Source organism: Mesitornis unicolor, unplaced genomic scaffold (genome assembly GCF_000695765.1).
Source record: "Mesitornis unicolor isolate BGI_N332 unplaced genomic scaffold, ASM69576v1 scaffold221, whole genome shotgun sequence".
Taxonomy (NCBI): domain Eukaryota; kingdom Metazoa; phylum Chordata; class Aves; order Mesitornithiformes; family Mesitornithidae; genus Mesitornis; species Mesitornis unicolor.
This window is the reverse complement of record NW_010162946.1, coordinates 180618-208118: the sequence shown is the minus strand read 5'-3', so window position 1 is coordinate 208118 and position 27501 is coordinate 180618. Positions and strand designations below refer to the sequence as shown.

Genomic DNA, 27501 nt, shown 5'->3' with positions numbered 1-27501 from the left:
CTGATGAAGACCTCTGCTTTATACTCAGCATTCACTTTCACAAATAAAATGCAATATACCATCAACAGATAAATGAGATCCCTACAGGGCTTTTATTCTGCTGTACCATTATATCTACGTTTCCACAAGATTTCTGCTTAAATGGCTCTCTTTATGCACATACACAAAGATGACATACACCTGTCTAAATATATTCTGACAGTGAAGAGCTCTTCTGTATGGGGAAATGTATCTTTTCTTCCTAATTTATCATAATGACTTATTCACACCACTGGAGGTGGAGGTGCGTTAGCTTCTCCACTATAAAAGTCACCAAGGTGTTATACAATGAGACGTGGCTGGATTTTTTTTTTCTAACTTTAGAAAAGAAAAAGAGACGAGCTCTGAATCTCGCCTTTCTGTCTTCACCATAAAAACAAACGTTTTGAGGAACTACAGCTTTATAGGCTGCTGACATTGACTAATAGTTTTTAAAGTGATGAAAGCATTTGTGCGAGCCCCACCGAAGAAGCCTTTTTTTGTAAATCTGGGAAACCTCAGAGCAAATGGCCATGCTGTGCCATAAGGTAGCTCAGAGATCGCCACCAGCACAGTAGCTACCTGTATACCTATATGGCACTTATTCAAGAAGTAGGCCTATTTATTAGCTAGTAGTGTCACTGTTCTGTCATCGTGACTATTTCAGTTAAAAGCAACCTGCCTCAGAGAATAAAAATTCCTAATTCCTTTTTCATGAGAGAACTCAAAGCATTTTATGATCTGGATACATAGATACTGGATAGTTACAGCCACAACTCTTTGGACAACGGAGAGCTGGGGTTCAACAGAGAAGTACTGCAGAGAGACAGGATGAAGGAAGAGAAGTGAGGTGCAGGTGAAGATTTTGTGCTAACGAAATGTGAAAGGAAGTTTCAATGCACCAGCAGAACAGAGAAGACCTAATTTTTGAGAAGGGATGGGGTGCAGAGAAGACTAATTGTTCATCAGCATATGTCAGAATCACACTAAAAACCTACCTTTTCTACTTCTCGCTCTTATTAGCCACAAAGGCAGGACCATGGCGTGAATATGTGCAGGCAGAACAGACTTCAGAGCTAGAGCTGGTCTTCATGAGGCTGCAGCATGCTGATAACTATATATGCAGTTTGCATAGGCACTGCATAGATACAGGGTACCTCTTTCCACTACAGGGCACTCCAAATTCAAAAAGGGGCAGAACTATTATGTGTAGAAACACATGCATCCACCATTTCTGACAGTAAGAAGCCACAAGCTGATCTGCTTTGCCAAGTTTACTCTTTTGAAAATGCTGGCTTTGCCCTAAACCCTCTACTTTTCATTTGCATTGCTGTAAGGGTCACTGCCAAGCTTCCCTGGACAGATGCTGAGGTGGTATTAGAAAGAAGGACTGTTTGGTGGGGAGGGCAGGGGGCAGAGGGTTGTGTTATGAGACTTTCTAATTCTTCACTGCTCAACTTCATAAACCTCAGAAGGCATTACACTCATCTTCAGGGGAGAAGAGTAGGGTGTCCAGAACTGGATTAACTAATTTCTCCATCCTACGAGTGGTTCTGTGATTTTAGGTGACCGATGCTGATCTGCAGCTATTGCAGGTTTTTCTGTGGCCCCATACATCTCAGACCCCAGAGGCATCACTTACCCTGCATGCAGAGCCCATCGGTGCAGTTCTTGGACTGCAGCACCAGCCCCTCGCAGTCCTTCCCCCCATTTTTCGGCGCAGGGGCCGTGCACTCCCTTCGGCGCCAGTGGGTGCACTCTGTGCCACAGGTGGACCACTTGCTCCATGATGTCCACTTGCCATCCACTGAGACAAGGAAAGGACATGACTTGTTAGGGGCTACATAAGAGAGAGACCAAGCAAAAGGAGTGCACGTCTTGGCACAAAAACTCCTGGCCATTCCCAGCAAGGCAGAAAGATCGCCAGTCTGCTCTTCCTAAAGTCCTATTTCTGGCTCATAGAAGCACATTCACTCTCCCTCTCCTTTCCCTCTGTTCCAGACCCATTTCTTTCCTCCTCTTTTCATAAACTTGTCAGCAGATTATCTGTGCTCAAAGAGTACAAGAAAATTAATAAGAAGTCAGGAATTTGTAAATTTTTTTTGGCATTTTTTAACACAGAGGTTAAAGTTAAACTTGGCCAGAAATTCTTCTTTAGTAGGAAGACATTTAATGTTAAATATTTTCTATTAAAAGAAGTATCTAGAGGCATTGATCTATTTCACATGAGCAGAATCAGGAATGTGTTTAGTGCCTTTCAAAATCCCACAAATCATTTTCAAAAGCACTAAATTGAACCACCGAAGAACGAATGATGAAATTATTCCAGTGAAACAGCCTGAGCCTGAGTCTGTCTTGGAACAGTGACCAGAGGTGAAATTTCAGCTCTTCCAGTTCCACCCATGACTAAGATCTGGCATTGGATGGCCAAGCTTCACAAGCTGAAGGTGACTGTAGGGCCATCGATTTGAGTGGGACTGCAGAGGTAGGAAAGCTCTGGACAACAGGACAGATGGCAAAATTTTGTAAGAGAAAATCTACCAACTACCTTGCGTGTCCTAAAGCAATACTGTATTTTTCAGAAGTTTACATGTAAATACCTTTTAAGGGTATGCATACACACCTCTTTTTAGTATAAACGTCTTTGTGTTTGAAGTCAGGTAGACATATGCCTCAAATTTAACATCCACACCCCAGATGCTACCCTCGCTGTAACAGCTGGACTGAACAGACACTGCAAATATATTTAGATCACAGTTGCCTTCTATATTCAAATTCCAGTGCTTTTCCAGAGCTTTCAACCTTTATCTCCTACAATTTGAAGCTCTGAATGTCCTTCAAATCCCCTGAATTACCAGAGCTGAGACACTGGTGCAAGCAAAAGTGGGTCTGAATCCTCTGCGGCTTGCTATAATGTGCCCACTATTTTATCTACGTATTTAATATAATTCCATATTCATTCACAGAAATGTTGCATTTATTAATAAAGAGAAGGAGGCTTTTGTAACTAATAGTCTTCTCCTGAAATGACTGGTGACAAACTATTTCTCTGGGGCTATACTACTGTTCATACTGAACCTGGACACAGAGTGGTGCAAGCTATTTTCTGAACGCTCTGGCCCTCGCAGAAGGCACCACCGTTGAGTGGGGCAGGGTTGGTGCAGGTCCTCGTACGCTTCTGGAAGCCTCTCCCGCATCGGCTGTTACACACTGACCACTCAGTCCAGGTAGACCAGCCTCCGTTCACTGAAAAGCAAGAGAAAAGGGGTATGATCACGTAAGCAAGCCATCCTGGTCAGCCCAAAGTGTCTCTGCCATGCAGCCTCCAACGGCATGGGAAGAGAACGAGAAGCAACACTGAACATACACAAACCCACGTCTCCAACGTACCCAATGTACAGGATGTTGAAAGTCATTGTTCAAGTTGAAGAAAAGCTGAAAAACACCATTTGATGACTCTTAGGGCTGGCAGGTGACCTGCCTTCTCCTGAAAACTGACCAGACCCAGCACCAAGCACCTGGTGGCGTGTATGTGGCCAAAATCTCAGTGGGTTCAGAGAGCACCCACAGCTCTGCCAGCCAGAAGCCTGCCCTCTGAAAGCTGTACCCTTTTCCAAAGGGAGGTAACCTGCACTCCAGCTTGGTCACAGATGTACCCATCATCTATGTGTGCTGAGGGACCCTCAAGCTTTGATTAAAAAATGGGTAATTTTCTTTCCCTTTCTTTCCAGAAGAAGATTTCAGGATGTCAGGAAAACTTCACTCACCCCTCTGTGGGCATAGCTGGTGCATATGAATGTCCCAGCACTTCCATAACAGACATTTAAGCTGTTCAGAGTGAACTCACACTAAATGCATTTTTATCACTGGACTTTGGGAAGATATTCATCTCTGGGAAGCTATTTATGCTGACTCTCTTTTTCACCCACCTCAGTTTCTGGGATAGGGATAGATGAAGAAGGAGCTGTGCTGCTCTTTGTATAGATAACATACTAACTGCTCAGCTCCCCTAAACCCAAATGCTTGTGATATGACACACCCTTAAGCAGCTCTGGTAGCAAACCCCATGAAAATGGCTGCTCCCCCATGTCTCTTGTCTGCGCTGCTGAAAAAAAGTGCTGTATATGTATGAGGAGGAGTTGCAGTATGCCTACATCTTTATGTTTCTGCATTCATCACAGTTACAAAACACAGTGCTCTCGCATGGTCCATCCCTCAGTATCACAAACACTGCTAATCAACTCAATTCAGTTGGTTTTCTATAAAAACTGAACTAAAAGGCCTTCATTGTAACTTCAGGGAAGCAACTGCTTACAATTAAATCTAACTGCTACCCTGAATATGAAATGAATATTAGGGATAATCATAGGGATTTTTTCCTACTTGTCTATCCTATAATTAAACTGATTGTAAGGAACACCAGGACACTCAGCTGGCACGCTATCAGAGAGGGCTTTGTTCTGGTGGATACCCACACCTGGGATGTGTCGAGCAATAACTTTGCAGGGTCAAAGGCTCGAATTGATGGGGCAGAGCTACAGCACAACATGGGCTGAGAGATACCCCAGTTGGCCATCTCCTCTGGCCCCTCCTCAGCCAAATCATGGCCATCCTCAAAATCAGAGGCTGTGGATGCAGACGCAGAATAATGTTATCCCATGCCTCATAATCCCTCAATGTTGTTTTTTTTAAGCTAGGTTGTGTGCCTGTGAACTGCAGTCTCAAAGTGCTTTGCTACTTTGTCCCTGACATCAGAGTATGTTTTGATAGTAGACATCAAAAATAAGTTTATTTAAAGAGATATAAGAAGATGGAAGATTCTGCTAAGCTCTGACACTCTTACCAGCATCTGCAAGCACAAATTTCTTTTCAGTTTTACTCTTATTTCTGAAAAGTGTCACTTAGAACATGAAACGTGCTGGTAGAAAGCAATGTCTTAGACACTCCTGCTGGAGGAGGTGTCCTAATGGCTCCATGCTGCATCCAGCCAGCGTGTGTTATGGTAAGGGGAGCAACTGCCTTCTCTTCAATGAGGCAACCGGGTGTTGTGTAGGTGCCTGTTCCTCCTTTAACGCTGTCCGTCACCAGTAAGCCAAGCTATCAGACCTCAGACCTGTACTTCTGAGAGTTTTTGGTAATGAACCCTGACTGCAGTCCCTGCATACGGCTGCAAGTCAACACATAGCACAGGTGGCCCAGCCTGGCCACTGGCCACAGTAAGAGTTGCACACAGGCATTTTGCATCCCTCTCCTGCCCCATCTCTCGTTCTGAGCACACGTCCATCCACTACAGCAGGACCAGGCATCACTTACCATAGACAATCACAGTCGCCGTGGTGCTTTTCCTTTTGGCCACTATGTTTTTGGCAACACAAGTGTAATTGGCTGTGTCAGAAAGCCGGGCTTGCTTGATGATCAGGTTGTGATCAATGGTGATGTAAAAATTTCGGTCTTCCACAGGATCAATAACCTCTTCGTTCTTCAGCCACTCCACCTTGGGGTTTCAAAGGGCAAGAGGAGAAGCAGTGAGTCAGCACAAGGTCACACCACAACGGACACAGTATCTGTGATTACACTGCTCATCCCAGAAAATGCTATGAGTCAAGGTACATCACGAAGGACTCACCTGAGGCACGCTGCCAACTGAAATGAAACACCAGGAAACAAATGCGGGAGAGCAACCTTCATGCTTACCCTTTCCTTCAGGCCCCCTTTCCTCCCACCCATCCACACAGCAGCTGTCTTGCCTTGCCTTGAAAATATCAATGCATTTTCAAAGGCTGCCAGCTGCTGTACAGAGACAAATAGTGGATCTCTGTTTGCAGAGTCTGAGGCACAAGATAAGGAAGGAGTGATACCTTAGGACCGTATCTACAATCTAAATTCTCTTATAACATCAGAAACCCAAAAACAGTAGAGTGCTCACACATTCTTTAGTATGTCTTGTCTAATTAGGCAGTTAATAATACGGTAACCTTGTATGTACCTGCCCTGGGTCTAATGCACTGAGGCCTCATACCAGAGTAGGTCACACTAACAAATTACAAACACGCCAATGTTTTTAAGTATACATGCATTCACACATACATGCATGTTATTGTTTTGTTGCAATCAAGATTAAACGAAATAGAGACAGTTACCAAGGAAATAGGGAATCACAAAGACTACATCAGTGCTTATTTTTCCCTTTTCTTATGCAAGCTATATTTTATTTTAATAAAGCGTAATTTCCTTGGTTACACAGAAAAATATTTTCATATGTGATTTTTAATCTAGACAATGTTCTCTTTATTGCCTTCCTAAAGAAACACCCTATTATATCCCAGCTGACTGCTGTGAGCACCCCTAATATAATTTGGCTGCAAATCTAGTAGCTTGTTTTCATTTTAACTAAGCGTGCTCTGAAGGATGGGACTGGGGCCCTGGATGGATCAAAGCCGGGCCTTCATGTCACTGGATCACTTCAGCTTGTGCCCAGGCTTTAATTAAAGGAAGGAAAACATAAACACAATCAACACACCAGACCCGCGAGGCACTAACTGCCAAGACCTGCTCTCACAAACCCCACTTTTCCAAAGACATTTGAGGAACTGCTTGACCATCAGCATACCTCAAAATCAACAGAGAACCTGCCACCCCCCCAAGACTGCCCCAAGCTGTGGGGAGAAAACCGATGCCTCTCCCTGTGTTAAACAGAGGCCTCGATTCATCCCTGGATGGAGCCGGTCCAACACTGCAAGACCTGCACTGGTGGACGTGGGCTTGGATTCAAGCTGCCCACTGCCTGCTCCCCATCTTTAGCCCAACTTTAAGCAGCTCCAGCTCCCCTACCCCAGTTGGGGTGGATGCACATTAGATGTGAGCTGCTTCTAAAGGCGCACACTTTAGTGCATGCAAAGTCACTGCCCCGAGGAAGGCTTGATTTAAACCCTCCTCTCCTACAGCAGATCACTGCAGTATGTGGTAGCTTTGCAGCTATCGATGCTGTATAACTTAAAATCAGTGGTGCAAAAAGGGCTGTGGAAATAGATATGCGTGTCTGCGAGGAACAGAGAAGAAAGAAAAAAAGACATAAAGCTTTGGAGGCTGTGATTCTGACACTGCAACATTCATGTTTTACCGTGGAAGATACAAGCTCTTAGACAATAACCTGGTTTTCCTTGCTCAGATGACTAAAACAGTTCTTCCTCTTTTCCTGAACCCTCGCAGGTATCAAGTATAACCAAGACAGACAGATTCCTGTTCAGTCATTGGCAGTATTTAGATCCCTCCTCACCCACTGGTCAAGTCTGCGTACACCCCAGACCAGAAAGCAAGCCAGGAGCTTACCTCTCAACCAGTGGTAGGCTGCCACTTAACCCCCGCCTCTCACACAAACAACATGTCTTTCTTGGTTTACATGGTCTAAGTCCAAAACATTTCTGGATGCCCATCCAAGCTCATACTCCAGCAGCCCTTGGCACCGTGCAAGGCTCCACGCTCAAGCACATGGTTCTCTTTTTCCAGTACTCTGCAACACTTCCTCTCTCCACAAAAACACATACATGCATATTCAGTCTGGGTCTCAGCTGATTAGACAAAATTAAAGCTGTGAGCATTAAATTCCCTGTCATCCTTGCAAAAATACTGAAGATGATATGAAAACAGGAGTTGCTAATATCAGAAAAAAGAGATAATCTATACAAACTAATATACTGCCTCTGGCTCTTCATCAGATCTCTTAGGAAAAAGATCTTTTTCACTAAATGGCTCACAGAATCTACTAACAATAAAACATTAAGTTGCAGAACAACAAGATGCATTTTTTCTGAAAAATCTGTTTTGCCAGTTCATCAGTACTGTGTGTGCATGTCTAAACCCCATCTCTTCTACAAGATACCTCTTTAATCCGTCTAATTCAGTCTTCTTCTGGCATCCAGGTTTCCATGATGTCACAAGTCTCTTCATGTTGCAAACTATAATTTCATCAAATCTGCAGGGAGGAACTGATGGATGACTTGACAAGAGGTGGGAGTCTCCTTTCATACCCATTTTAGCCATCAGTAGAGCAACATAAAAAAACTCACACCCCTCCAGTGGTTGTTTTCTCCCTCAGTCCTTGTAGAAATAGTAACCAACAGTAAACACACTACAACATGTAAATGAGACCTTTGTTGGTGCTTATTTTCAGTTACTAACAGCCCCATTTTTTCTAGTGCAGGTCACTGCAGTGCTCAGGACCTCCAAATCTCAGTTTTATTTTTCTGAGGTAACCAGAACAGGTGGGAGTGGAGTTGTGCTGTCACTTAAGCAGGAAGAGATCAGGTGTCAAATGCAAGAGAGAAGAGAACAAAGCAGAATGAGACAGTGTGATTTATGAGTGGCAAGTATGCAAACTGTTATTACAGAAGTTAAAAGCAACAATCTCTTTTGATGCCACGTCATTCCCCAAAGCGCAGCCCCTTCGCTGAAGCAGGTTGTTAATCCAGTCAATGCAGACACTTATCCTGAATTTAATTCTCCTGCCAGAATAACAGTGACTGGCACCCTGGGGAAGCTGCCATGCTCACAAGGCTTGCAGTTGAGGAACTGGACATTTATGTGCCAGAGACTCACAGCCCTCTGGGTGAGCGGACAGAGGGGGTGCAGAATATCCATGGGTATTTCAAAGTGCACAAGATACTTGTCTTTGGAGTCATACCAAATCAAGCCCTCGTGGCTCCATTTTTCAACTCTCTGGAGAAGACGTAGATATTTGCTTTTGCCTAAACGTTGAGAATGTATACTACTAGCTATAGTCACAATGATTCCGGAAGAGGTACCTAGCACTATTTATTCAATCAAATCAGGCACAACCCTCCCTTTGTTATTAATAAAGATACGGATGGCTGTGCATATCGTAGAATCATAGAATGGTTTCGGTTGGAAGGGACCTTAAAAATCATCCAGTCCAACCCCCCTGCCATGGGCAGGGACATCTCCCACCAGCCCAGGTTGCCCAAAGCCCCATCCAACCTGACCTTGAACATGTCCAGGGAGGAGGCATCCACAACTTCCCTGGGCAACCTGTGCCAGGGTCTCACCACCCTCAGAGTGAAGAATTTCTTCCTAATATCTAATATAAATCTGACCTCTTTCAGTTTAAAACTGTTAGCCCTCATCCTATCACTGCATCCCCTGATAAAGAGTCACTTCTCATCTTTTCTGTAGGGCCCCTTAAGGTACTGAAAGGCTGCTATAAGGTCTCCCCAGAACCTTCTCTTCTGTAGGCGAAACAACCTCATATTTCTCAGCCTGGCCTCAATAGGGGAGGTGCTCCAGCCCCCTGATCATAATGTCATGACATCATAAATGGTTTGCATACTTGCCATTCATAAATGGTTCTTTCTTATCATAACAAAAATAATTTAATTGGCAACACACTGCCATGAAGGATGGGGTAACTATTCCCTCATGGAGATGACAGCTATGGAAAATTGCAACAACATGCAACTGTTTTTTTCTTACATGCCAGCACCCTGGAACAAATCAGGCAGAAAATCCCCATTTCTTTGTTTAGTTTTCCACTCAAGAAGGTATTTTTGCTGTAAGTTTGCAAACTGACTGGCAAGAGAAGTCCTCTTAGTAAAGGTGTGAGCACAGTGAATTAAATCCCGACTCACAGCAACTATGGATGCTGGGAAGGTGGAGCACACCTGAAGTCAGCTGGTTTTTGGTCAGAGCTCCTTAGTCCTCTGGTTTTAATTTGCAGAGCAGTGAGGCACACTGCTCCTGGCAGCTGTGCTGGATCTACACATCCAGTGCTCCTAAGGCGCTGGCAAGCCTGCCTCAAGACTGAGCCGTGCCCGCGACCAGCTGAGGAAGCACGCGATCCGAGACGGCTGGAATTTAGAGCGACGTACCTTGCAGTGCCTTTTCTGCCATCCCGCTCCCCAGCGAGAGACAGATGTGTTGTCTCTAATTATTCGCTGATTGGTATCGGGAGATACATTAACATAATTGGCACATTTGTTCTAATTAACAGAGGGAACCTGCCACATGCCACCCAACAGGAAAAGCAAGACCATCAGCAAGAACAGAAAACCTGCAATCACCGCTCCGGCTCTGCCTCTGAGCTGCAGCCAGACCTGCGCTGCAGCAGGACGTTTCCAGCAACACCCCGAAATAAGGAGCACGCACAGAGACTAAGACAGGACAGGCTTCTGTGCAGACTAAATGAACACAGGGAACGTAAATCCCACAGGCGACTGCATATGCAGGAAAACCTATTACGGAAGCTAATTGCTGACACAAATTTAGCCATACCAAGTTATGGGCATTGCTAGACACTTAAATCTCTTGGCACACTTGCGTATGCGTGACTATTTTAGAAACTGGTGGAGCAGAAGCACATCTACTCCAACAGAAACCCACGAATGGAAAAGGGATACAGGCTCATCTAGCTTCCATCAGGTCCCTCAACCGTGCTGGCGTTGTAGCTGGTGTTATCTACAGCCATGCCAACCGGTCATGGTGGCACCACTCACCTCGTTGAAGTCCCTGCTGAGCTCCCATCACCTCCAACAGCCACAGGGAGATCACGGCTTCACCCAAATTATAACAGAAACGCATCCCACACCATATTTATAGTAAGGGCACACATACATGTGCCTGTAAGAATAAACCATTTGTGAAGCTAACTACTGATTTGGACACAGCACAAGATGCCCAAGTGAGACAGAAAAAACTTTAGCTGTTTTCATACTGATAATTGAGCCAGTAGCTATTTCAGGTACCGTGAGACTCAAGTGCCTCTTTCAAGAATGTTATTTGATTTTTGGATTTGATTTCAAATGTACACTTTCATTCTGGCAACTGCCCACTGAAGAGGATGCTGTCCTCCGCACACTACTTACTGGAAATAGATTTTGTACCCATTTAAGGTTAAAAAAAAAAAAGAGAGAAAAAAAAGAGTGGTCTCCTATGAGGCTGAAATTACAGCTAGAGACACTGCAAAACACATATTGAGAATGAGACAGCAAATACAAACCATTGTCACATTTTGTTCAGTTACTGTGTTCAGCATTTGTTGTTGTTACTGTGCTTCTGCTGCCAATAAGGGGAATTTGTGTTCCTGTTGTAGAAACAATTCCTTAATTGCACATATACCCAGCTTTCTGCTTGAGTACTAAAATCTACATCGGGTGTACGTAGCTCTGCACAATGAGGAAGTGAAGCCTTACAGAAGAAACGTCAAATGCTGAGGTGGACTGCATGGCTCAGGTAGTAGCAGATGGAAAATGCTGTTTCAAAGAGCCCCAAATTCAAATACAGATCACAGGATCATTACCTGAAAATCATGGTGGCTGCTGTGTGGCCACCAGGAATTGCCGGGCTCCCTTTCCTGTTTGAAAGAGGGGTTTGGGATGGAGGTCTCATGTCTTGGCTGGTATTTTCAGCACCACACAGGCATGTGGACTCCTTGATCCCCAAAGTAACTGGGAGGGGCCTGTTTGGAAACAGCTTTAAATGGGTTCCCAATGTGACATTTGTAGTTGTTTGGATGAATGGGTAGCTAAATAGATGGCGTCGTCTTCACAGCACAGAGCTATATGCTTTTCAGGATCGTTAAGTTCACTAAGGGAACAGGAGATCACGGGGTGGCTGCAGTCCCCAGGGACAGCCCCCTTCCAAAAATCCAAAATTCAGGTCTCAAAATGAAACTTGATCCTGCAAGAAGAGCTGTGCATCTTGGCACCGTGGAAATGAACCATTAGGAAATGTAAAAGTAAGGCCACCTAATAAGCTGGTAGTCAGTGTATTTCCCAGAAAAGCACGAGACCGAAACACAAGCGTCTCCTCAAGCAGGGCGTTGTGACCTACCTCTCACACTTCTCAAAAGAGTGCCCTGACCACCCATCAGTAGATTGGGGTGTAAAAAGTATGTAAAAAGGAACAGAAACATATGGGACCGGACACTGACAATTACGGGGAGCTTTATCCCATACTTTTGAAGAAGTCCAGGCCTGCATTGCCAGACCTTACCCAATGACTCTCCAGGGCAAAATGAATGCACAGGTCTCACTGATTTTGGGCTGTGCTCCTTCTGCACACAAACCCACCTCCCTCTCCCCACTCCTCCTCCCGCTGGTGCCCAAAGGCAGTTCTGCTCTATGTTGCAAGGCGCTGCAGAGGACAGTGTCACTTTGCAGCTAATTAGTATTTGTGGCCACAAACTTCTCTGCTCGCCTTTCTTAGAGCTCACTTTCCTGCTGGGAATATAAAACGCTGCCTCGGTGACACACACCTGCATGGAAATGCATGCACATGAACTCCCAATTAAGGGATAACTGCTGCAAAACATAAGTGGCTCTCACAAAACAAAGCAAACAGCAGTTGTATTAATAATCAATTAGATGGAGCAGCCACCTGATGCTGCCTATTTGGAGAAGTCCCCAGCTTCCACCAGTTTTTGCCCGTGCAAGAGCAGCTGAATAAAGCCTGTGCCACAGTCATCTTGACTCGACAAAATACCATCTTCTGTCTTTTGACTCAGGGATGCTTTTCCCCTTGCTCTAGTTTCTAATTAAAGCCATGAACGTGGATAAATATTACATCTAGTTTGAAACCCAACTGGGTCACCAAACTGTTCGTTGCACCCTGTCCTGCAATTAAACTACTCTGTTGAACACCTCAATTATAATTAAAGAAGCAATTATCCCCCGGTTAAAGGCACCTCAAATCACACATTTCAATGCAGAAGTTCATCTGGTAGCTTACGGCATATTAATCAATCTTATGTCTTATTGATGTTTTGATCTGTAACCTATCGCAATGAACTAATTTGATGTGACTCCATGTCTCTAACTATATCACGTGCAATATGATGCTGGCATCTTTCAAAGAACAAATTAAATGAGCTAAGGGGTTAAGTGCCAATAATTCTGCCATTACTGTTGGATCGTCGCAGAATGGGATCCTTCCTGCCTTCTCAGGTTAGGCTTGAAAAAGTGCACAGGCAGAAGCAAGTGGAATTGAAATGGATGTTTCTGATGGCACTGCGGAGCTGCAAGTGTCTGATCTCTGCTGAGCACCGGCAGCTCCTGCCGACTCTGGCGGGACGAACTGCTTATCTCACCTCCCTTATCCTATTCCCCCCCCGTTGAGGAAAAGCAGAAGGTAGGGAAGCATGGAGCTAGAGCAGTGTTGTTTGTTTTCATGCCCATTCCTTTTTTAAAAAAAAATTTCCTTCACAGCAGGAACATGTGAGTTTCCCCTTCGCCCCTCAGCTGTGTGTGGAAGCCTGCACTGGTCCTTCTGCTACTTGCCTGGGCCATGTATAGGAAAAGACAGAACATTTACCCGGATGTTTCAGAACCTGTAAGTAGGTTCAGTTTGATATTGGCTACAAAACTGGGAGTGGGGAGGCATGCCATGGTGCAGCTGTCACCAACGCTGGTTGGGGATGGTGGGTAAAGGCACATGGCCACAGGGAAGCTGATATGGCTTTTCCAGTGACCAAGAAAACTCTTGGATCCCTACTTTGTCCCAAGTGAACAAGGAAGACATACTTGGATTTGACCTCAGGCCATAAGACTGGTGTATTTTAGCACACCTTTTTCTACTGGATCTTGGGCTTATTTTTTTCAGTGGCTGTGATGTGAGCCTGCTCTAATGCTCGTCATGTCCTGGTGGATCTGAGGAAATGGTAAGTGCTGCTTTAAAAGCTTTGCCTGCCCATCTCTGTCTTTGTCCTTCTTGCCCTCTGGAGCAGCTGCACACTGCTATGTATGTGGCTCAGCTTTTCAATAGAAGTAAGATCTCTTCTAGCATTGATCCATAAGAGCTTGACACAGTTAATTGCAATTAAATATGCTGGGAATTATAAGACTAAATTCCCCAGGTACTGAAAAGAGGACAGAATGTATTCCTGAGCGTGGCTCTTCCCACCACTTTGAAATACCAGGGAAAAAAAAAACAAAATTAAGAGAGAGAATAAAATCAAAGAGAAAAAGCAAGGGAAAGATGCTGGGACTCTGGACTCCAGCATTACATTACACTGAATGTGTATTTTGTACAGCTTCACAGGGTAAGCCTTTCTTCCCCTGTTTTGGTGTTAAATCCAGTGACTACTTCAGAAGTCAGTAAGTGGAAAAAAATCAAAACAAAACACAGCGCCTAGAGTGGGAAGAGTGTGAGGTATATGCTCACCAAAGCATTTGGAAATGCTGCTCACAGCTGCAGCGTATGCATTACCCTACTCTACTTGGAATCAAAGCCGTCTTTCAACAAGATGGAAAATAGCCTCAGCCTCCTGTCTGCCTTCTCCCACGTCCTTTCTTACTTAGTTACCTGTACCATCGTATCAGAAACTTCTCCGAACAAATAAACGAAGTCTTAAACAAAGAACTCATTCATCTCTAAATTAAAATAATCATGTAATCCTTCAACCCACCAAGTTACCTTTCATCTTTCCATTTTTTAAAATTTATCTTACCAGCTCCAGCAAGTGGCTGTAATAAAGTGTCACATTAAGGTATTCATATTCATTAGGGTTCAGGTCTTTGTTCTTTTAATAGCATTGGAAAGAATCTACAAAGAAGCTGTATTAGGCGGCTGTCCAATCTGGGTGTTTGATCTCCTTCCGACTTCAAAAGTCAGGAGAGGGGAAAAAAATCCCCAACATTGAGAATGGTTCTTTTGAATGTCAGATGGGGAGTATACCATTTCTGAGCCTGCCAAGTGTTAATTGGTGTCTGCCCCAACCATGGTACAAATAAGATTCAGAGCCTGTTAATGTACAGTCATGAATCTCGGCTATTGACAGAGTGAGCCAGGATACAAGGCGGCAGGAAAAAGCACAATTATGATGACAGCAGCTCACAGAGGATCTTTTCAGACATCATTTCCACGCATCATGTTAAACCATGCTGTTTGGATCCCAGCCGCCCAACCGGGCATTACAGACCTTTCTGAGGAAATAACCAGACTGGCTGCTGAAATTTCAGAGGTGCTTGTCACATTGCACTCAAACAAACTACCCTGCACCATCAATCTCTGCTTCCAGCACAGGTAATGAAGTTCCCCAGCACTACCCTGTACTGCTTGAACAACACATCCCATCACAAACGCTCCTGTCATGGCACAACAGCAAGTTGATTTGATGCAAAGAAGCATCAGAAAGGAAAGTAAAAAATTGCTGCTAAGTTCCCAAGGAAAGCCAACTGATTAATATTACAGTTGTCAGCAAGCTGGCTCAGCAGACCTAAATACTCTTTACAGTTTTGAGGATCTTAATGGGGAAAGAAAACAGCCTATGGAGAAAGAAAATGGGAAAAATCTTCTATGCTAATTACTTCTTCTGATGTTTGTGGACACGTTTCTGCAATTCTGATTAAATCTAAACTTGGGTTAGATGGGGAGGTAACACTTTAAGCTTCATCTCCTGAGAAATCAGTCATCAGTGCTGAGTGACAACCACTTTGCTACTTAGCCATGACAGTCTAACTTATCCTAATGCAAATTGGCAACAGTTTCTTCTGTGCGTGGCAGAGGAAAACCGAGGAGAATTCAGATAGGGGAATTACCGTCATTAACAATCAATTTCTCTCTTAACAGCCGCAGCGGATTTAGGATTTCAGAGGCCCCCCTGTGACTCAGAGACCCCCCTCCTGTGAGCAATGAGTCTGAAGCTGGAGCCACCACTGCACTTCGGCAAGCTCCTGTTCACGGGGACACCCACTGCTGTCGGTGGGCACAGATTTTGCCATGGGTAGGCTCACTGCTGCCAGGTGGAGGGAGTTACTCACTCCGGGTTTAGTTATATGCCAGTAGGAAAACCAGCAAATTCCCTGAGGGTGGATTATCAGGCAGACACATCCTGTTCTTGCCCCCAAAATGTGCTGCTTCACTGGGGAGCCCACACCGAACTGCAGTACATCTTCTTGTGCTGAGTTGGCCAGCTGGCGCACAAATGAGCATGTGCACAAACGTGAGGGAAATAAAATCTGGCAAACTAAAAATTAAAATGTCTTTATAGTATGCTTGAAAGGTGCCTCTCAAAATAAATGACTTTTTTTTCTTTAAAAGGAACAATAGTAGGCTGGTATTAATATGCTCCACCAGCGACAAGTCCTTTGAATGCCAGATACGAGTGCAATTTTTGAAAGGGAAGAAAAAAATGAAACCAAGCTGCCTGCAGCTCTGCCCAGCAAGGCACCACAATCCAAAGCCATTAATCAGTTCCCGATCAATCTTGTCTACCAGCAGCAGTCAGTCAGCTCTCCATTACCCTCCGTTCATCATGTCATACCCAACTCATTGCACAATTAGCCACCGATTAGGCCTCAGTTAGGATATCCAAGTGCCAAGACACTGCTGTTGCTGCTCACCTCGGCTACAGGGATGCCTTCGGGAGGACGGCACTGGAGCAGGACCTCTTGCTCCAGGGACACTTCTTTCCCCAAGGGCTCCTGCTCAAAAGTTTTCCGGAGATCTGGGAGGGGTGAAGGAGAAGAAAAAGAATTAGTAGCATTAATAGCTGGTGGTTTAAATTACATTCGATTGCCATACTGCATAAATGTGAGAAGTCTTTCTAGACAGAGAAAATAGCATTTCTGCTCCCTGGAAAGTGAAGCGCTTAAAAAAGACTGGGACATGTTTTCACTTCATTCCAACATTAAGCGATCAAAGGTTTCATAGTGGATTTATTATTTATGTTGTGGTAGAGCATGTGAACCCAGCAAGGATTCAAGGCCTCACTGTGGAAGGTCATGCCCAACACGGAACAAAAAACAAAGTAAGTCTCTTCTTCAGATAATTTACATTTGGTAATCTACACCACTGAAGTACAAAAGAAAGTTAAGGAAAATTAAATAAACCTGTAAAATCAAAGCACATAAGCTGAGGTGCCTTAAACTCATGGATAGAAGTGCTCATGCTGTGATCTAATGTACCTTTAGTTTACAGGCATTAACTTTACAGCTTTAGATAATTTGTCTTCACTTTATCATTATCCCTGTAGCACTAAGTAGGTAATAATAATACTACTAATAATCATAATGTAGAGCTGAACCATGCTTGGATCCCTGCACAGCACCACAGAAATGTGGCGGGCAGAGAGGGCATTGAATGCACCTCCAAATGCCAGACCAGTTCATCAGACGGGACAGCTGTGAGCTCTGGCTGGTTTGCACACTTCTGTAATATCTTTGTGTTGGTCGTAAAACGGACTTGAGAAGTTCCCTCCTTATCACTGGCTCTGTATTTCCACCACAGACTGGCACCCTCTGCTGTGCCAGGGAGGACAGGGTTTTGGAGAACCGAGCATTCAGCCCCAGTAACAACTGGGGATATTTCTCCCTGCTGCTGCTTCCTGCTGCAAATGGACATGGGGTTGTGTTCAAAGTCACATGAGAGAGTAGGACTGACTTTAACAAAAACTTTGCAAAAAAAGTGTTTTTATTTTACTTTGTGTTCTGAAGTCATACCAGTTCCCTATGCCAGCTTACAGCAACGTTGCACAAATACTTCTGTCATATTGGAAATAAGTCATATGGGACAACTTAAAAGTCAAATATTTCATATTTTGAAGCCATAACCTGCAGCTCTGCTGGAAAACAGATTACTGAATTGAACCAGTTTACAAATAAACCATCTAAAAAGTTATTTTTTGTCTAGATTGCCTCCAGGATCTGATTTACAGCTGACCCACAAGGAACTGCATCAGCACTACCAAAAGGCAAGATCTGGGGCAAGCAAATGCACAGATGGTAAAGGAGCTGTGGTATCTGTCCTAAAAATTAGCTCCTCTGAAACTCACCTTCAGATAGAAAAAGACTTCTCTCTCTTAGCCTATATTGGGAAAATCTGGTTGTTCAACTATCTGGAATTAAATATCAACCTAGTTGTACCATGGAAAAGCTCTGTCATAGCTGGAGATGCAGATCCCATCATATTGCCAGCTCTGGCATCACCAGCCCACCACTTCATCCCATCCTCTCTTGACAGCCTAACCGGGGGACGCTGGGGTTGTATGGCTCAACTTGAGTAAAACCACAACCCTGCAGGTGCCCTGTGGGTGGAAGTCATTCTAAGAACAAAATGCTGGGTTTTGGCTTGCAGTATTTCTGCACGTTAAACACAGAGATGAGCAGCTCTTTCAGGAGCTGGTGGGTTTCTCAGGACTCAACACCTTTCCTCTGGCCCAGGCACCTCACACATCCTGTGGGCTTGATACATATCCTGGGCACACATACCGCCAGGTTAATGCAGCTTGCTTTAGATTAGCAAATAATCTGGGTTATACTGCTAGCAGTACCCATATGACCATATTGCTTGTTCCATGGTTATTTCCAAAGGCAAAGGGTACACCTCAGGGCATCTAACAGCTACACATACGTGCACGGTGCAGACAATTATAACAGATGTATCCTGCTCTAATAGTATGGCTAAGGATAAATGAGAACATTACCGTGCTGGTAATAGAAGCATATAAGCACAGTAATAAATAGTACATTAATAATAGCTTTCAGGTGTTCAGATATGGAAGGATGAAGACAGCAGAGGCAGATTAGATAGATAGTAATCTGAGATTGTTCCTTGGCATGTTGATTTACTGTCCTGCCTACCTTCCTGAAACATTAATAGAGCTCTGAAGTTCTCCAGAGCCTCACATACACAATAATCACCTCTCTCATAAAGCACTTGCCTTTAAAAAATTCCCAAACTTTAAGCACACAAAAGTAAACAACATTAGACTAGAAACGTGTAATAAGAGTAAAAAAACCACACTCTAACCTCTTTATTAACAATTGCTGGGTACAAACAGCCCCTTCCCCTGGGAACTGTTGTGGTGGGGCTGCAGAGGTGAGATGAACCCTGTGTGACTCCGGCTCCCCCCGCCCACGGAGCCTTGCTGTGTGCGGATGCTTTAACGGCGCCATTGGATTCGAGCAGGTCAATGATCCACAAACTAAAAATATACTAAGTAAGGGCTTCAACATAATAGACAGTAATGTTCTCAAAGGAGCCATTAGTTACTATTGAGTAAATGATACTAATTTATGAAAAAAAAAAAAGTACATAATTGTGTATTTACAAGATTGGGAGCTCTTAAACCCTATTCTGTTGGCTCCCTCCCACGTGTTCCCAGCTTTATCCTGCCAGAACTTCCCACCACCTCCCGCCACAGCCATGCCCCACCTACCAATAGTTACAGACGGTGGCTGTGCAGGGCAGGATTTACCTAACCACGCATAAGGTCTGTGGTTGTAACAGACAAACAAGTCAAGAAAGTGGTTTTTTAAGAGATGAAGAAGCAGTGGGCCCGGACAAACAACTTCATCGCCTTCTCTAACTATTATGAAACACCCTGCTGAGACAGCACTGGGTTTTGAAATGACTGCTTTTAAATCTATGGCCCTTGCTATGCGATTTCTGTGGATAACAACAACGTCTTTCTAATTCTTCAATCTTCAGCTTCCTTTCCCATTTAACTATTATAGTCATCATGGCAACTTCACACTGTCGAACGGGAGTGGGTGAGCTTGCTAATGTACTGAGGGACTTTGGATCTTTTCCAAGCAGCATATTTTCAGAAACATTTTTCACTTTTTCGAAGTGTCATATAAGTTACAATTGCTTGCAAGCAAGGACAGAAGGGATACATCTTCCCAGAAAATGGTAAAAGAAGAATAAAATACATCCCATTAAAAAAAATATTTAACAATCTTCAGAAAATATGCCTGAAAAAGCAAAACAATAAAACATTTGATCCGTTCTGGGTCAGGACCTCTTTGCCTGTGAAGTGGCAGTGTGAATTATTAAAGCCTTGGGTCAGCAGCAGCCCTGTTAGTGCGACGCTGAGAGAGAGCCTGCTCTACTCTCACCTTCAATAGGGAGAGAAGCGACAGAAAGGCAGCTGCACTTTCTTTCCATTATTATTTTGGTAATGTAGAATAACCCCTGATTGTCTGTGTTAGCAATATTCTCCTCCCTCCTTATACAGGTAATATTGCTGCCACAATATTGCTGCCACACTGAGCAAGGTGGAAAGAGATGCTGAAGGGTCCACTGCATTTTTCTCAAATATTTCACACAGCTGTAGGTGGGGATGCCACCACCAGGCTCAGGGGACAGCCTGTACCCCCATTAGGTATTTTCTTTCACTTCTAATGTACCTTCAAAGCTGCCTTCATAAAAAGAAACTGAGGAGAAGAATTAAAATTCTGGTCTGCCACCCTGAGCCAGATTCTATTTTCTTTTCTAATGTATAGTCTTAGGAAATTCAGAGGGGGCTCTTGTGGCATATATCGCAGCACATTTACAGCATATTTAAGATGAGACTTTCCTCCAAGACTCCTGAAATACTCCTGCACAACCCTCTCTGGTAAGGACAGATGGATGCATCCAGGGCTGCACTGAAATGAAAGCATTTCCACAAGCATAAAACTGAAATAGTATAATGGGAACCCAAAATCTCAGTGTACACCATAATGTTAGCTTTATTCCTGAATCACTATGCTTTCTGGGAAGAGGGACATTAGATCTTAATTTTGATGCACTGCTAAATTACTTCCTTTTATGTTTAATGTTTTTTTGTCTTACCAACCACTCAAAAGTTGCTTTTTTGCCTGCTAAAGTGAATAGTTTCTACATGAACTCATGGCATTTCCCCACTTCCTTTTCTACCTGTCAGCTTCTAAGAATGAGCAAAGAATGACCCCATTCTTTTTTTTAATCAAATGTATTTTATCTCTTTGCTGTTCTGGGTTTTGCTGTGATGGGTGGGTGGGTAAAACTTTAAGGGTATCTTTTATCATTTCTGAGAAATGTGGCAAGAGGCAGGCCAGACGCCTTCACAGCAGCGTTAATGCAAGGGTGACTAATGAATGAGCATGAAAAACGGACACTTGTCAGCCAGGAATTAGATGTAAACCAGAAACAAACAGAACAATGCGGCATTACTGTCAGGGAAAGATGGATTTCTGCCCTTGGTAGACCTTAAAAGACACTTTACTCAGTGCTCCTTCTAGTAACTCCAGTGACAACTTCCCTTCCATAACAAACAATTGTAAAAAATGAGCAAGCTTTAAGAGCACAAAAAGAAAAAACACATTATTGTCTATCCAACTTTGATATTAGCCATGCCCATTGAGCAAAGTATGTTTGGAGTGTGCCTTCAGAGAAATAAGGTTTTAAGAATGTGAAACGACCTTCACAAGACGTATGCATTTCCACACAAAAGATAGCTTGCATTATTTGTGTAAGTATACAGATATCCGTATAAAACCAAATATGTAATAAGCAAAAAACCCCAATTAAAATACTAGAAATAAAGGGAATATGGCTTGGTATTATTTTAACCATTATTAGAGGATCAATAGGTAGTCAAACTCTCCAAGTCTATCTAATACTGTTGAGAGTGTTCTCAAGATGCAAGGCTCAAAGCTGTTTTAATTTTGCCTAGCCTAATAAGAAATACCCAAACAGAAAAATAATTGGGGAAAAAGAGGAAGAAAATGCCACTGATACTCTACAAAATGAAAGAGGCTCCACATGCTTGTGAAAACACATCTCACTGCATTTATCCTCAAAATTGAATGACTGATGCTGATTTAGAGAAACATGACTAATATTTTTAAAATGGCCTGTTCTTCTTCCATCACTTTCCACAACGTAGGTAGAGCTAAGATACCTTTTCCTGAAAAAAAAAGAGGCATTAGGGACTGAATTGCAATTCTAAATGTAAGAAACCATGTGCTATCAGGCATACTTTGGCCTCCTTTTTCTGTTCACAGCTGAGTCTACAACCTTTGTGCGGGGATCAATCACACTGGTGGGTAAGTAATGGAAAGGTTAGGTACAAAAAAAAAGTCCTTTTTTTTTCAATTTTTTTTCCTTGTGCGGTTCCAACTCTGTTGTTAATTAAATCAAACCAGATTTCCACTAAGAAAGTCACAGGAATGTCATCACAGGGCTGTGCTCTCAACTGGCCCAAGCATCCACGGCCGGAGCTGAGTTCAGAGGAAAGAAGTCAATGCCTCAAAACTCCATCTTTATGCTCAATACACAACTCTGTGCCCCTCTTTCCTCCTTTGGAGAGGTTGTTTCACATCTGGCCAGCCCTAAAGACAGATGCTGTGGCACCATCAGGCTCCCCCAGCCACCTTCTCAGCCTGGAGAGGAACATCAGGGTGAGTGGAGCTTCCCCCACTTCAGAGATGCCTGGTAGCCCCCAGCATGGGCTGAGCTTGCCCATAGCCCTCCGGCAGCTCAGGGAGTGAGGCCTTGGGCTGCCATCCCACACAACCAAGAAATCACCGCAGCTTTCATAGCCAAGCAGCTGATGGGGACTGAGGCAGACTTCTTGGTCATGCACATGTTTTGGGGACACAGGCTGCTACATCCACTGACCTGAGGTACTGAACGAGGTGATGAACACCCTTTGCCTGCCAAGCTACAACCCGTAAGATGATTTGGATGAGCCCAGGACCTTCTCTCCTCTTTTATTCCCTGCATATTTACAGCCTGACCGAACAGGAGGTGCACATCCAGCAGCCCCTCATTCTGCCGATGGCATCTTCAGCCAGCTGGAGATAATGCTGCATGCTGACAACTCCTCAGAGACTCACTCCCTGCATGACTGCCGAAAAAACATTTTTCCACCTTCTCTCTTCAGCTCCAAGCTAGTTCAGCCAGGTGCTGGTGCGACAAAACATCCTTTTGCAACACAGCTTCCATGTGTGCTACACTTATCATGAAGAATGACCCATTCCACACATTTGGTACTGATACAACTGTAAAAAATATAAGCAAGCAAACTTTATCAAGAATTCACTGAGCAGATGGGTTCCCAGGGGTACACTGATTGCACTGTTCTCCTCTTTCATTTTTACTTGATAGCTTGATATTTCTTGTTTTTCTGTGTAAGCCTAACCTGTAAACTAACTTATAAATCTGATTCTATTCCTTATTTTGTTTGGTGATTGAAGATGGAATGCAAAGTTCTTGTAACAGGTGCCTTTCTAGATAGACATTAGAAACATCTGGTTTACACTGCAATTCACATCACAACACTAAAACAGACAACAGTTTGTATAAACTTGGTATTTTGGTGGTGTTGTTGCTCTTCTGATATATCTTTCTGCATCTATGTTTCACCATCAGGCACTAAGCAGACTCTACTAAAAGACTGTAATTTCTTAGGCATGACAGTGTAGGTAGGATATTCTCAAGGCTCCCACTGATGGATTAAATTAATTTAAATTCAGTAAAGGAGTTTCTTCTTGGTTTTTAAGCAATGCTCATAGTGAAGTCAATGCCCATCTTAGTTTACCCTTAATAACTTAACTCATTGTAACAAAGCAATGTGATTCAGGTTTATTACCGTTGCAACTGCATCTTTAAGTTTGGGAGTCTATCATGCCTGGTAACTTGGGAAGCAGTGCAGAAACATGCCTGTCGGGAGCAAAAGCAGAGCTGTAGTATCAAATATGTTAAATGCTCAGTTAACTTCGCTGCTGCCCTTTCTGTGATCTGCTGTTCTCTCTTCAGTAATCTGAGCTCAAGACCGCGCGCTTCAGTTATCCCTTTAGTAACTACAAGCAGCAGATATTGATTAGCAGCAACTTAAACGGTACACAAGGAAGGAATTAAGGTCCTATCTCTGCTAACTCTCATACACACTTATCAAAGTGCACAAAACACATTTTTGGGATTATTTTTTAATACTGCATATCTTGGATGTACTTTCCTATTAAATTTTTCAAGTGATGTCCTTCCCAGCTTGCTCTCCTTATCTCGACATCCACCCAACTTTGTATGTATCGCAATGCGCTCCAATGCCTCAGTGGCTGCAGGAGCATGTCCTCACAGCGCTGCTTGGATGAGGTGTGTGAAGAGGGGGAATAAAGGCACCGCAGCAAAGTAATGTGGAGCATGGGCCCCAGTACTAAAAGGTGAGATAACTGAGTGCCAGTAAAGAATCTGTGATCTTTTTTTTCGTATCTGTTTCCTTGTACAACTGCACACTGCTTGTAAATGGAGATAAACCATCAAGTGAACTAGTCTACTTTTCTGTACTGCATTTATCTTATCAGTATACAGTATCTGACATGCATGTATCAGCTACGTTCCTTTGAAAAAAAGTCTTGGGGAAAAAAGGCTTTTAGATAAGTACATAGGAAACTAATACCAAACTATACAAAAGATTAACAAGTGCAGTTCCTTACTGCATCAGGGCTTTTTAAATGACTTTTTAAAAAAATTTTGATTTTAAGATAATGAATAAAGGAAGAGACTATCAACATTAATTACACCAAAAAAGCTCAGGTAGCAGAAATTACAGAGAAAGCTGCTGTTTTCTTATAGGTTTTCAACAAATCCAAAACCTGGCAGCAGATTTAGTCCTTATATTCTTAATATATTCCTCAAGGACAGCCTGGGTTAACGTCATGAAGTGTGTGAGGCTACAGCAACACCAAACTGGAGCAAATGAAAAGTGAGGTTGCTCTGTGCACATGGGCTCAGAGCACATCGTCTCAGCCACTCCTTTATTATCTGATCTAATAATTAGGTCGAATCCTGCAGCTATTGTTTCATCTTTATCAGGCGTATTTCCCAGTGAGTTAAACTCTACTCCGTTACACAGGCTTAGGCCTCATTCAGCCTTTTAACAGGAATTTTGCCCTGTTAGGTTTTATCTGGTCAATGACATCAGTCTTGTAACATAAAATTCACATTAAAACTTTATATCGGGCTTAGGTTTTTTTCAGCCAAAGATAAAGCTACTCAGCCTCCCTCCACAGAAGCAAAATTTTGTAACTGAGCAGAAAAAAATGGATCAAAACATACTAGTGACTCCTAGTGCTCCTGATAGGATGTGCCTAGAATAAATAAGAAATGTGTGAATAAATAGGAAATGTGTTTTAGCACTTTCACAGACCAATATCTAAGAAAAGGAAATCTTTCCAGCTCCACCAAGATATACATTAGGTGTCCCTACTTTGTTGGTTACTGAGATATCTGGAACGGCAAAGTGAAAATTAATCCCAACAAATCTGATAGTTTAAGAGGATGAAATGCTCGGCTCTGTTCGCGTGGGGAGACCAACACCTTGGGGAGATGAATTCCATTAAATAGGAAAAAAGCTGAAAATAATAATGTTTCTATCACGTACAGTTTCTCCTCCTTTTCAGAAACAGCCTGCACAGAAAGGAGTGATTTCCTAGCATACTCGTGGTGCAGAAGTGCCATGGAGAGACGCTGTTAAATGCCCTGAACTCTTAGAGAAGCCAGGATGTTGACTTTAGACTCAATCTCTTTTCCTGTTTATACTGCTAGCATGGGCAGCCTTTGAAAACCAGCAGCGTCTTCACCCCGTATTTATAGATTACTCCCTTCCTGAATAACTGAAGCTCTTGGCCAGAGCGATGTTGCAATTGATTTTCACAGAGTTTTCATTGACTGGGTTGTTATGTACTTTCTGACACATGCCTGACCCTGCATTAAACAAATACAAGCCGCTTTTCCAGGATGCACATTTTTCACACTTTCAAATTACTTTTCAGTTAATTCTATTACACACTTAGTGAACAGAGATGTTGCATGCTATTTTTTTTGTTTGTTTTAATAGAGTGCAGCTCCAGCCCTTGAGAGGAGACAGTAATTCCAGAATAAGAGCGGTGGGCACAAGGGAGAAAAGAGAGAAGGAGAAGCAGAGAAAAAGGATAAAGAGGATGAGATGGAGGAGAGGAAGAGAGAGGTAGAAGGAGAGAAGTATTTATTAACGTGTGAGATACAGCTAATTATGTTACAGTTGTACCTGACGAGATGAAAACACCAGGTTCAGGTATTAAAATAAAAACCAATACAACTTACGCAGAGCATTTTACACATCCCTCACCTTCCTTAAGGTGTCAGTGCTCACTTTTTGTACCAATTGAAAGTGAAGTCTGTGTTGGTGAGAAACACACAACTACAGCTGCAGGCAGAGCTGGAGAGATGGACTCTTCTGTCCCTCTTGGATTTCAGACAACCTTGATTTTTTTTGATAAATAAATACTGCATAGACCAAACCCTGCATCCCAGTCTCATGGCACATTGTGTAAATATCAGAAGACTTACTGGCTGTGTTTAAAGTTTATTAGGAAACAACTGTTATATTGCCAGTACAGATTCAGTCCTCTGAAGCCAAGAGTACTGGTTTATCTGAGTCCACAGTTTAAAACAGTGATCTTGTAGACCAAATGGCATCACACAGTAAGGCAGAGACCCCACACCATATGTCTGAATTCCTAAAAAAAGTAGGCCTGAGTTACCTGAAAAATACATAGAAATCTGTGAAACTGGAAATGGACAATTTTGCAGAGAAGGTGCTTTTGCTGCTGTTTGAAAATCTGCAGTTTGAAGGCCTAACACTTCCACACTTAATCCCAGGAGTCTAAGAGAACTGCCTGTGACACAGCTGTCCAAGTACCCCAAACTCAGAAACAAGAGGTTAAAAAAACTTTACTAAAGTACAAAGCCACATTTGAGCTAAAGGCACATAAAATGCTAGAAAAACCACCGAACTGATTGTTCCTCCCTCTCCAAAATATGGAAAGGGAAAAAAAGCAAACTCTATATATGAGCAGCTTCAATAGAAATTTGGACACGTAGGAGGAAATGCCAATTGATATAAAATAACTTGCATACACATACAATGATTATGTGTTACATAGAAATTAAGTTCATAGGTATGGCAACACACAAAAGTTACTTAACCATCAAGTGGAACACACTCAGACTTCTAAACTGTGTTAATTTAATGGTCATCTGTCAAGGGCTAACTGGCAGGACATGAAAATCTACTTAATGAGCTAACTGAGGAGTCATAATCTAAAAAACCTGTTCAAACAAAGCTAAGCCTCTCTGAAGTGCTGACTACTTAGAAGAAGAAAAAAATCTCTCTCTTTTGTTTCAGTACAGAAAAAGAAAATCCTCAAAGTCTTGAAAACTTTCCTGCCATGGGAAAGCACGATGCACATGTGTGATGGCATTTCTAATTTTGCAGGAAGAGTGTCCGTACAGTAATTTTAACTTCCCTTAACCCTGGGGAAATTCTTCACTGAGGTTAGCCCAAAAGTACAGGTCCTCTATTTCCAGTCAGTTACTTGGACCAAAAGCATTCCAAAGTGGATATTTAAGTTGAACTTCCGAGATTTTTATCTGGATGTTTATACAGAAGGTAATTTCACTTCAAGGATTTAACCACATAATACTTTCACAAGAACAAAAGGAGAATCAAGCTCTCTCAACAAATGGAGAGCTTTAAATGACTGAGAGGCCTTCCTCTAACATGCCTGTGAAAAGCTTTATTTGGCTGGAAGAACTCTCTTCTCTCATTATAAATTGTTAGGCACAGTGCAGGAAATATAAGCATGCTGACAACCCAGCTCCTAATGACCTTTTCTCACAAAATGTGTTTTTTGCTGAGGTGAATACAGAGGCAGAGATACAAGTCTGGATGATATATTTTGCTCT

At 43.0% G+C, this 27501-nt stretch overlaps 1 protein-coding gene across 1 annotated transcript in view; it reads right to left on the bottom strand.

Moving 5' to 3' along the window:
* The window catches only part of UNC5C (unc-5 homolog C (C. elegans)), an 87397-nt gene that overhangs the window by 38133 nt on the left and 21763 nt on the right, over nucleotides 1-27501 (bottom strand). The window contains exons 5-8 of the mRNA XM_010193765.1: nucleotides 16368-16471; nucleotides 5332-5512; nucleotides 3097-3264; nucleotides 1661-1825 (exon numbers count right to left, since the gene is read on the bottom strand). Coding sequence (XP_010192067.1) covers nucleotides 1661-1825; nucleotides 3097-3264; nucleotides 5332-5512; nucleotides 16368-16471 — 618 coding nt within the window. The remainder of the gene's footprint in view (nucleotides 1-1660; nucleotides 1826-3096; nucleotides 3265-5331; nucleotides 5513-16367; nucleotides 16472-27501) is intronic.